Genomic DNA, 11,428 nt, shown 5'->3' on the forward strand with positions numbered 1-11,428 from the left:
GTGGGCTGGCCAGCCTAATTCCCTCAACCCCGGGGGCTTCCATCGAAGTGCACAGAAGCAGAGCTGGAAGAGGCATGCCAGGGCGACGGCCCTCATTTTACAGATGAGGAAACCGAGGCCCGGAGAGTTTGCGACTTGACCAGGGTCAGCAGGCGCCTAGTCAGTGGCCAGGGTTGGAAGCCCGGGCCCTCGGAGCTGTCATCAGTGTCCGAGGTGGGGAAGTTGAGGCACGGGCCGGCTGTTGTCATTGGGCTCGGTCCGAAGCTGCGCGTGCAGCAGGACAGAGCGCCCCTAAGGAGTCGAACCCGCCCAGCGCCCCGGCCCCAATTACCTGGAAAGGGGGAGGGCGGAGGCTGGCTCCGGGTGGCCCCGCCTCGGGGGGCGGGGCCTTGCCCGGAGGGAGCCAGAGCAGAAGGGGAGGGGCGGCTGCGGCGCCGGCTGCGCTGAGAGCCCGGGGAGGCCGAGCGGGCGGGGCGGCTGGCCCTTTAAGGGCCGCCCCCAAGGAGGTGCCAGGCCGAGGTGGCTCGGCCGGGCTCTGCTCCTTGCTTTCCTTCCTGGTCTGGTCTGGCCTGGCCAGGCCTGGGCTGGTTGTTGGGCTGGTCTGGTCGGGTCGGATCGGGTCTGTGGGAGGGGGCTGCGCCTGGAGCCCTCCGTCCAGCCGCGTGAGCGTGCATGGCCCTGGTCACAGTGAGCCGATCCCCCTCGGGCAGCGGCCACTCCACCCCCGTGGGCCCCGCGGTGAGTCCGCCTCTGTCCCGTCCCTGCCCACGCAGACAGTCCGCCCCCTCTCCCGCTAGGCCTGTTGGACCGGGCACCGGGCAATGCACATCTCCCCAGGGACTCCCAGCCAAGCCGAGGTCTGGCAGGGCCCCTGGACCTTCCCCAGCCCGCCTGAGAAGTGGCCCCTGAGAATCCCCTCACGGTACCTATCCAGCAGACAGCCGGTGGCCTGGCCAGCGGACAGAACTCCTGGCAGCCTGTGGGGGTGGCTGGGGAGCCATTGGTGGCTGTTTGGAGGCAGGAATCCCTCTTCCCTGGCCACTGAAGTCTAGGATGGGGGTGGGGATTAAAAGGAGAAGAGGGAAGATCAGAACCCCAACCTCTCCCATCCCCCACCCCCATGGGGAGCTTCCAGGGCTGTGTGGGCCCAGGAAAAAGAAGGGTTGGGTTCAGAAGGTCCTTCCAACGTTAGCTTCAGATCCTAGGCGTTGGTAAAAGGCCCTGCCCCACTGCTCCAGGAGTGGATCCCAAGAAGAAACAAGCTGTTAGGCCATGGGGGCCAGGGAGGGGGAGGGGATGGGACCCCCAGAGGGACCCACAGAGCCCCTCACACTGCCCCCATGGGGCTGCTTCCCTGGCAGGATGAAGGGCTGAGCAGGCGGAGCCAGCTGCAGCGCAGGTGAGGAAGCCCCCCCTTCCCCACACCCCAGGCATGAGTCATCCTGGCTTTGTGTCCCCTGGCTAGCTGGGTGCCGTTGGTGAGATCAGAGGGCACTGGGGGGCAGTAGCTGAGTTGAGGGATGCTTAGGTCCTTTGTCCCATTATAGGACCCAGTCTCTCTCTTTCTCCAGTTCTTGGCTCAGTGGATAAAAAGAGAGGGTAAGATGGCCCTTCCCAAGGGAAGCAGATGATGGCAGGGTTAAGTGCTTTGGAATCATCAGAGAGTAAGGAATCTGCCTCCAATGATGCTCTGCTCCTGGCCAGGCAGAGCTTTGCAGTGCTTCGTGGGGCTGTCCTGGGGCTCCAAGACAGAGGGGAGCCCAGCACCGGGGATCAGGACAGGTCAGATGACGAGGATGACCCAGAAGACGAGGAGCCTTCCTCAGACCAGCCTGATGGAAATGGCCAGGGAACTCCAGAGCCCTCGAGTTCTGGGAAGCAAGAGCAGAGGCGGCACCTACGCCTCATGGTGGGGTTGCTGAGGGCCCAGGACAATATCCAGCTGGTAAGAGGCGGGGCCTGGGGGCAGGGAAGGGAAAGATACCACTGTTCCAGTTCTTCTCCTACTTCTCTGATTGTGCCTTCTCTGTCTCCTCTTCCTTCTGCCTCCCCCAAAGGCTCTGTCCTCTTCCCTCTTCTCCCCTCTCTCCATACTCTCTCTCTTGGGCAAGTCCATCTCCTTGCAGGGCTTCAGCTCCCACCTCCAGGAGGAGGACCCCGACCTCCCTCTGTCACCCCGCCTATCTCAGAGCCATCTCTACCAGGATGCCCTGACACCATCTCAAACTCAACATGTCTCAAACTGAACTCAGCATCTTTCCACCGACATCCGCTCCTTCTGATCCTGCGATTTCTACACTGACTCTCTCCCCTTCCCTGACATTGCAGACCTCAGGCGTTTTGTTTTTCTCTGTCCCTCACCCTTGATCACCCAGGCACTAAGTCCCATCAGGCCTGGCCAGGTTTTCCTCCTTTCCTCCATTCCATTTCCTCTGTTCAGGCCCATCCCCTCAGATATCTCCCCAGCTCATCCCGCCTCCAATCCAGCCCACCTCCCTGCAGCACCATTTCCAATAACCCCCTCACTAAGTGCCAGTTCTAGGAAGGCTCAGCCTGGCACTGAGGGTCCTAGACCAGCTAGCCTAACTTACCTTTCCAGCCAGAATCCTCTGTTCCAGAGAACCTGGATTCAAAGCCTGTCTCAGGGCTTACATCAGTGTGATCTGCAGCAAGTCCCTTAATCTCCCTGGGCCTCAGTTTCCTCATTTGTAAAATAAAGGAGTTAGACTAGATGGCCTTAAGATTCCTGCCATCTAGGGGTGGCTAGGTGGCACAGTGGATAGAGCACCAGCCCTAGAGTGAGGAGGACCTGAGTTCAAATTCGGCCTCAGACACTTGATACTTCCTAGCCATGTGACCCTGGGCAAGTCACTTAACTCCGATTGCCTCACTAAAAAAAAGCAAAAAAAAGAAAAGAAAAGGTTCCTGCTATCTCCAAGTCTATAATCCTACCTCTTTGTAAGTCCCTTAATATCCCTGGGTCTCAGTATGAGAAGGGTCATACTAGATGATCTCTAGAGCCATGACTCCTGCTCCTCTGATTGTCACACGAAGCCTGGTCCATGCCCACTTTTAAAATTCTCCCCGTCTCTGAAGGCCTGGCACAAATGTCACCTCCTCTGGGAAGCCTCTGATTTCCCAGCAAGATGGGGCTTCTCCCTGTCTTCCTCTCTCATAGTACTTCTCAAATTCTGTCTAATCCTTTTGTTGTCGGTGTCTCTGTCTTATGTGCCCACTGAGAGAGAGTGCTCAGGCATAAATATGGTATCACACCATCACATTTGCCATGCCCCTCACTCTCTCCCATCCCACCCACCATGTCCTCCATTGAAGCTCAGGAAATGTTTCCTGCATTGAACTGGGAGAGGAGGTTGATGGGAAGGTCAAATAATGCTGAACTGATGTGTTTGGGAGGCCTCGTGGCTTAGGGCACAGAGAGCTGGCCTCAGAGCCAGGAAGACCTGAGTTCAAGTCCTGCCTATGACGGTATAACCCTGAGCAAGTCACTTCACTTAGTGTCCTAGGCAACTCTAAGACTAGGCGCAGAGAAGGCACCCACATACGTTGACAGAGGGAGTTGTCTATATCTGGAAATTCCATTAAGTACAGTTCCCCCCCCACCTGCCTCCACTCTGCCTCCACCCCCTCCATCCCCCGGAGATTGCATGTGGAATGGTATCTCTGAATCATATGCTTCCCCCACCCCCCTCAGGCAGTACAGTTGGAGACCACCCGGCCTCAGTGGCTCAGGTACCTGCTTGTGGTGTCCACTTCAGAGCTATTAAGCCAGGATGAGACTGTCCTCCTGGGGGTCGACTTCTCCCAGAGCAGGTAGGGGCACTGCTGGAAGTGGGGAGACTGGGCAGACAGGAAGGGCAAAGAGAACCAAGCTGTCTTTCCCTCTGCCCCTCCAGTTCCCCCAGCTGCACCTTGGGCCTGGTCCTACCCCTCTGGAGTGATACACAAGTTTACCTGGATGGTGATGGGTGAGAAGAAGCAACTTGATATTAGAGGGAGGGGAAGAAGGCTGCTCAGACTATCTATGCCTTGGGATCTGGGTGGGGAGGTCTTATGGGAAAAGCACTGAAGTTCTCTGGACCTCAGTTGGCACATCACACACCTGCCCTGCCTGTCTCAGAGGAGGGGCAGTTGTGATAAGAGCAGGTGAGATCATGGATAGGAAGGTGGCTCCATAGAAAGTCTGAAACCTTTGAGGAATGTACATGTGTGTGTATAATGAATGACTCATACTTGGGTACTTGGAGGAAACATAGGAGATGACCTAACCCAACCCCCTTATTTTGCTGAGGAAACTGAGGCCCCGGAGGGGAAGGGCTTTGCCCGTTTCAGTTGCTCTGACTCTGGGAATCTCCCAGCCTATACTGCCCACTCCTGACGGCTTGATCTCCGCCCTCCTCCTCCAGGGGCTTCACTGTGACATCCGGGGGTCAAACAAGAATCTTCAAGCCTATCTCCATACAGACCATGTGGTGAGAATGAGAAACAGGGGTTGAGGAGTTCAGAGGCGCTGGGGAGATGGGGAAGAAGTGGGGCGGGGAATGGGGGAGGCCTGGCCTAATGGCCTCAGAACAACCACCCATTCCTTGGAAATTCCCTGGAGTGAGTCACAAAAGCCCAGAGATGTCCACTGAGAAGGGGCAATTGTCTCATCCCCTCACCCCTGGACTATTGCAGTGGCTGCTGGGGGCTCTGCCCGCCTCCAGTCATGTCACCTCCTACTCAGTAAACTCCGGTGACTCCCTAGGACTCCCAGGATCAAATACCAGATGTTGTGCCTGGCATTCGAAGCCCCTCCTCCCTGTGCAGTCTTCTCCCACCTCACTCGCTGACATGTGCTCTTCAATCCAGAGCCCAGCCTCTGGGCTGTCCATCCCCCTGCTCTGGGCCTTCTCTCTGTCCCCACGGCTGCAAGGCCCTGACCATTGACCTCCCCGTCCCACCTCAGATCCCACCTTCTGTGGAAGCCTTCCCCACCCCCCTCAGGTCTAGCCTTCCCTCTCTTTAATTATTTCCTGTTTAGCCTGAATTTGTACAGTCTTTTGCTTGTTAGGCTGTGAGCTCCCTGAGGATAGAGACTGCCTTTCTTTGTATTCCCAGAGTTTAGCACCATGCCTGGCACATAGCAGGCGCTTAACGATGCTGAGTGACTTCCTGGCTGCACTGTTTCTCCCACTCAGGGCCACCCTCCAGGTGCTACACCAGGCATGTGAGATGGCACTGGGCAATGGCCTGGTACCCGGAGGCAGTGCCCTTGCCTGGACTGGCTACTACCAGGACCGAATCACCTCGGACCAGAGCTGCCTCAATGAGTGGATGGCCATGGCCGATCTGGAGTCTCTCCGGTCTCAGCTGCCCAGTGCAGACTCTAGTGGGTCAGTGCTCTTGGGGCAGGGAGGAAGGTGGGGGGAAGGGATGATGTGGGCCGTGGGAGCTGAGGAAGGCCAGTGGGCAGGGGCCGGGGGGGACACCGGTCTGATGGGCCCCCCCTTAGGCACTCTGAACGAGACCAGATGGAACAACTCATCCTGGCCGAGCTGTGGGATGTGTTAGACACCAGTGACCTGGAAAGTGTCACCTCCAAAGAGGTAGGTGGGAGCCAGAGCCAGCCTGCCTGCAGCTGGGAGATCCCAGGCCTGACTGGGAAGTTTCCTCTGCTGGAACAACTCTCCTCAGACCCCTTTGCCCAAAGGCCTTGGCCCCACTCCTGCCCCAACAAGTGAGCGTTCCCTTCTGTGTCTCGGTCTGGGCCTTTGCCCCCGGGCCCTGGGGAGGGCTGATAGCTTGAGTCCTGCTTGACTCTCCCTAGCCACGGGCCTGGCCTGCTCCTATCCTGGACAGGCCCGCGGAGTGGGCAGGGCGCCCTTACCCACCTACCGTGTCTTGGCTCTCCCTTGGCCCCCTCCCCAGATTCGCCAGGCCCTTGAGGGCCGCCTGGGCTGCCCCCTGCAGCAGTACCGAGACTTCATTGACAACCAGATGTTGGTGCTCATGGCCCAGCGAGATCGCGCCTCGCACATCTTCCCCCACCTGTACCTGGTGAGCTGGCCGCTGACTGGGACTGGGGAGGGATGTTGGGGTTGGGTGGGGACCTGAGGAGGGAGGCAACCACTCGCCGCTCCCTTTTTCACAGGGCTCTGAGTGGAATGCAGCCAACCTGGATGAACTGCAGAGAAACCGGTAAGGGCTGAAGAGCTGTGGGGCACCTGGGCAGTCATCTTGACCAGTACCCTCAATTTACAGAGGGGGAAACTGAGGCTGACTCCCCCGCCCCAGGGCCCATCGTCCCGTCAGGCCAGCTTCCCTCTCCGCCTGTCACAGCCTCCTCCCAAGCCTGCTCCTCCTTCATCTTCCATATTGTGGAGGCCACCTCATTGGGCTAATTGACCTCTTCCTGGCTCTTCTACTGTTCTGTCTTACTTCTGCCCCCACGGTGAAGGAAGATCAGGCAGAGCGCACAGTTCCTAGGCACTCTGCAGACCCAGGGTGGTGGCCCCTGACGCTGCCTTTTTCTACCAGAAAAAGATTTCTCTTGATGGCCCCTCTCCAAGAAGGCTCCAACTGGAAGCTAGCCACTAATCACCTATTTATTGGTAAAAGCCTCATTTGGCACCAGTTACAGAACAGAGTGAACAAAAATGCCAACCTAGAGGCGACTTCCTAAAAAACGCCAGTATCTCTTGCAGAATAAGCGATGGAATGTCGGAGCTGGAGGAAGCCTGCAGGAGGCCCAGTAGAGGTGGGAACAGAGGCTCCAGAAAGGGAAGGCACTTGACCAAGGTCACACAGTGTGGCCCAAAGGAAAGAACACTGGCTGGGTGTCAGAGGACCTGGGTTCCAACCCTGCCTCTGACACTCATCATGTGGGTGACCTTGGGCAAATCCTTTCTGCCCCTGAGGCCTCACTCTCCTCCTTCTTGAGATGAGAGGGTTGGACCAGATGACCCCTTCCAGCCCTGGCATGAGCACCTACGACCAGTGGCTGGAGCTGGGGCTCTGCCTCCCTGGCCAGCTCACTTAGCATTGCAAGCAGTACCTTCTCTTGACTTGTCCGTTAAGGCTTTATTGACGCCCTTTGTTTCTGACATCTCCGTTCTTTCTGGGATGCTCCGTACCTTTGCCACGCTGAATCTGTTCATGGGCGTTTTCAACAGAACTTTCGCGTTTTCCAGCTAAGCTCTAAAATGGTTTTGTTGCACCCTCCAGGCCTGGCCTAGCTGGGCCTTGGGCCGGTCCCAGCCTGGTCCAGGTTCCCTCAGGCCCAGCCCAACATGGCCTGGCTTCTCCTTGGCAGGGTCAGCCACATCCTGAATGTGGCCAGAGAGATCGACAATTTCTACCCGGAGCTCTTTACCTATCACAATGTCCGGCTCTGGGACGAGGAGACAGAGCAGCTCCTGCCTCACTGGAAGGAAACTCATCGCTTCATTGAGGCCGCCCGGTGGGTCAGGCTCCCTCCTCCCCCACTCCTCCCAATCCAACTTCTGCTAGGCCTGGCCCCAGCCAGACATCCACACTCCCCTCCCTGCCCCGCTTCAGCCCCATCGCCTCCCCTGCTCCTCCCCGGCTCCTCCTTTTTCAGCACCAACAGCCAGGGTCAACAGCCTGGCCTGCTGGCCCTGTGCACCTTTCTGGCCTCTGGTCAGTGTCCCCAGAAGCCAGGCAGCCAGGCCAGACTAGGGGTGGCTGACCAAGACGACCCTTTGCACAGGGCCCAAGGCTCCCGTGTGCTGGTGCATTGCAAGATGGGGGTGAGTCGCTCAGCCGCCACCGTCATGGCCTATGCCATGAAACAGTACAACTGGGGCCTGGATCAGGCCCTCCGGCACGTGCAAGAACTCCGCCCCATTGCCCGGCCCAACCCCGGCTTCCTTCGGCAGCTGCACACCTACCAAGGCATCCTCACAGCCAGGTACCAACCGCGCGGGGAGGCCCAAGGGGGGTAGCTGGAGAGCAGAGAGCAGGGAAGGGGTGGCCCAGTCACCACGCTCTCTTCCTTCTAGCCGCCAGAGCCATGTCTGGGAGCAGAAGGCTGGTGGTAGGGCCTCCCCGGAAGAGCCTCTGGCTCAAGAGGCCTCCTGGTCACCTCCCCCACCCGCCCTGGAGCCAGGGGGCAGCGGGGACTGGAAGGCTGCAGAAGGGGAGGGGCAACCGGGAAAGCGGATAGAGGGGCCTGGCCCAGAGGGGCTGAGACCCCGGCCCCGCATGGACCTCCGGGGGATCATGAGGTCCATCAGTCTGCTGGAGCCCCCAGACCTAGGGAGTCACCCCGAGACCAGTGATCTGCCAGAGGTGAGCATAGTGGGGCACCTCCAGGATATTGGGGTGTGGTCATTCAGCCAGTCCTCCAGCTAGAGGCATTGGGGTGCGGTGAGTGACAAGCCAGCCTCAGCCTCTGTCCCGCCTCCAAGTCACCCCGTGCAAGCCACAGCGTCTCATGCTCAGGTGGGAAGCAAGTATCTGCTTCGGGAGAGGGAGTTGTCTCACCGGGAGTTCCCTAGGCCAGTGAAATCATAGGAGGAAAAACAAAGGCTTTACCCAGGGTGCCCCCTCCTTCGTTTCTGGAGCTGGGGCTCCAAATGGAAGGGGCTGCCAACACCAGACAGCCACGTGAATTCACTGGTGGACAGGTTGAGGTCATAGGTGGGCAGCCGAGCCAGACTGTCCGCACCAAGGTCAAAGATCAGTGTGGGCTGAAGGGCTTGAAGAGGTGACAAGGATTGTTGGGCCTTGAACCGTGGGGGGCCAAGGGGCGCCATGAACAAAGAAGGGGAATCGGGAAGGGGCAGGACGGGCTCCTGGGAGGCGAGGGGCCGGGCCTGGCCTGTGGAGCCACGCCAAGATGGGGGCAGGCCGGGGCCAGATGCCTTTCTCTTCCTACATCCGTGCAGGTTTTTTCTTCTCCAAACGAGCCCTCCGGTGAGGCTCCCTCCCAGGCTTCCAGGGACAAAGGGGAACCGCGGCCCGCCCTGTTCCCCCGAAAGTCCGTGGCCGCCTTGCACAGCGCAGCCCTGGTGGCCAGCCGGAGCCAGGCCTTCCAGAACCTGGGCCAGGGGGAGCCTGTGGATGTAGCTAAGCCCAGGGCCCGGAGGATGGTGAGACAGGCCAGCGTGGAGAGCAGCGGAGAAGAGGGGGGGCCCTGAGCCCTTCCAGACACTAGGACGAGGTCACCAAACAGAGGGACCTCGCACTCCTCCTCCCACCTCACCCCCTTCGCCCCTGGCCTTCAGCCATCACCTCCACTGATAGTACACTGATGTCTTCCCAGGGCCTAGGCCTTACACTTCTCTCCACTGTCCATCTGGGGCTGGGGGCAGGGGGAACCTCTGGCCTCGAGACCACACGTGGCCCTCTAGGTCCTCAAGCATGGCCCTTTGAATCCAAACTAATAAAAGGATTTGTTCTGCAAAACTTGGGCTCAGTCAAAAGCCATCCCCAAGGACTTAGAAAGGCCACGTGTGGCTTTTGGGCGGTAGGTTCCCCACCCCTGATCTAGGGAAAGGGAGGCCAGGGCACAGGATTCTGCAGTATTTTTGTCTGTAATTAAGACCTCAAAGATCCAGCCTTGGGCCCCAAGACCACCTGCCCTGGCCCCTGAGCCTCTAGTGGTCTGTGGTTTTCCCTCCTTCCTAAGGGGAGTAAGTCACTCCCTCCTCCCCAAGCTGGGGCTCCCCAGGATTTAGCCAGGGTCATCTGACAGAATCTCGAAGGGGCAGGGGACTCATCTCCTAGCCCCTCCCCCCAAGGACACAGGGCATTTTCTGTTACTACCAGATGGAGGCATTTCAAGGCCTGGACACCCTGGACACCAGGGCCAAGGTCACAGCCCAACTGTGGCTGTCTGCCTCAGGCCCACCCTTCACAGCTAGCTCGAGTCTCTTGCTGAGGCCTCGGTCTGTGGACTCTTCATCCTTGGAGGGACAGGTAGCTCAGGGGCAGAAGGAGAAGCCCACCTAAGTCAGCCGGGATGGGGGCCGCTGTCTCCTTGGACTCTCCAGTCTCCCTCCACCTCTGGGCTTCTGTAACTTGGGTCACCAGACCATGGGCCAAGGGAGGCCCGAGCTGCTTTTACACACACACACACACACACACACACACACACACACACACACACACACACACACACACACAAACACACACACATGCTGCTTTCCTCCCCCATTCCTCATTAGCTAGCCAGTATGTTCTATGGTCTTTTAGTTATATGGCTTTTTATTTAGGAATAAAAAAATGAAATTTCATATTAAATTATTTTTCATTTTATGTGATAATGTTTCATAATCAAATGTTTATACTTGGTTTACAAGGGAAATCGTAACTTTTTGGATGATTTGGGTTAGGGAACCTGCAGCTTCGAGGCCACAGGTGGTGCTCTAGGTCCTCAAGTGTGGCCCTTTGACTGAATGCAAACTTCACAGGACAAATCTCCTTCATAAAATGATTTGTTCTGTCAAACTTGGACTCAGTTAAAAGGCCACACCCGAGGGCCTAGAAGTCCTTGAGACCACAGGTTCCCCCCACTGTAGACATTCAGAAGTTGTTTTTTCTTGGCTCCTCCCAATCTCCAATTGCATCTTCACTGGCCTCATTCATTCATTTGGCTAGCATTTATTAAGTGCTTACTGTATACCAGATATCATGCTAGATTCGAGGAGGATACAAAATAAAAAAAAAAAATAACAGGCCCTGTGCTCCAAGAGCTTATGTTCTATTGGATGGAACACCACATGCAGACTGGGAAATAACAAATAAGTGCTGGGGGGTGGGGGGTGTCCTTCACATACCCTGGGCTCTGGGTGACAGACCCAGAGGTCAATATTTGCTTACCTTCCTTCTGGACAGTGATGGCATCTTGGCCATTTTCCCAAAAAGGAGTCAAAAGGGTCTTTGAACAAACACTGTGCTACAGTGGGAAAAGCCTGGATTCGGAGTCCAAGGACCTGAGTTCAAATCCTGATTACCCATCTGGGTAGCACTTTGGGAAATCCACTTCCCCTCTCTGGGCCTGAGTTTGCCCATCTGTAACATGAGGGGCTTGGATTAGATGGCACCTAAGGTCTCTTCCAGCTCTGGGACTGTGATCCTATGATAATCATGCCCTTATTTTACAGCTGAGGAAGCTGTGACTTGCCTGAGGGCCCAGGAAGGCCTGAAGTCTCCTCTCTAGCAGGATCCCTCCTTTGGGGCTTTCAGGAGAAGTGCACATTGAAACTGGTGGCTGAGAGCATACCTGTGTTCTTATAATCGCAGCCTATGGCTCTTCAAATCCTCTTTTATCAGAATTGGACAATGCCAATCTGCAGGAGACTTTGCAAGGCACACAGGGCTCTTCTGGTTAATGATTACAAGCAATAATAATAATAATAACAGCTCGTCGGTCTTTCACAAGGCAGCCCGGTATGATGGAATG

The 11,428-nt window shown here is 57.2% G+C and overlaps 1 protein-coding gene across 1 annotated transcript; it reads left to right on the top strand.

The window, feature by feature from the left end:
- The first annotated feature begins 470 nt into the window (after positions 1–470).
- SSH3 (slingshot protein phosphatase 3) lies at positions 471–10,266 on the top strand. The gene is made up of 14 exons (XM_020968239.2): positions 471–738; positions 1,362–1,399; positions 1,705–1,945; positions 3,713–3,831; positions 3,915–3,986; positions 4,425–4,490; positions 5,199–5,393; positions 5,513–5,606; positions 5,929–6,057; positions 6,152–6,198; positions 7,313–7,459; positions 7,730–7,930; positions 8,022–8,310; positions 8,910–10,266. Exons 1-14 carry the CDS (start codon positions 673–675, stop codon positions 9,159–9,161), a joined length of 1,956 nt encoding a protein of 651 aa, XP_020823898.1. The 5' UTR covers positions 471–672; the 3' UTR covers positions 9,162–10,266.
- Positions 10,267–11,428: the final 1,162 nt, after the last annotated feature.

This window comes from Phascolarctos cinereus, unplaced genomic scaffold, assembly GCF_003287225.1.
Source record: "Phascolarctos cinereus isolate Bilbo 61053 unplaced genomic scaffold, phaCin_HiC Scaffold_9;HRSCAF=440, whole genome shotgun sequence".
Classification (NCBI taxonomy): domain Eukaryota; kingdom Metazoa; phylum Chordata; class Mammalia; order Diprotodontia; family Phascolarctidae; genus Phascolarctos; species Phascolarctos cinereus.

What these genes read in the sequence shown, in the direction of transcription:
- SSH3 (XM_020968239.2), top strand. Translation starts at nt 673, where the DNA reads ATGGCCCTGGTCACAGTGAGCCGATCCCCCTCGGGCAGCGGCCACTCC. An exon ending in GTCGACTTCTCCCAGAGCAG is followed by an intron (nt 3,832 to 3,914) that starts GTAGGGGCACTG and finishes CTGCCCCTCCAG; the next exon opens with TTCCCCCAGCTGCACCTTGG. An exon ending in GTTTACCTGGATGGTGATGG is followed by an intron (nt 3,987 to 4,424) that starts GTGAGAAGAAGC and finishes CTCCTCCTCCAG; the next exon opens with GGGCTTCACTGTGACATCCG.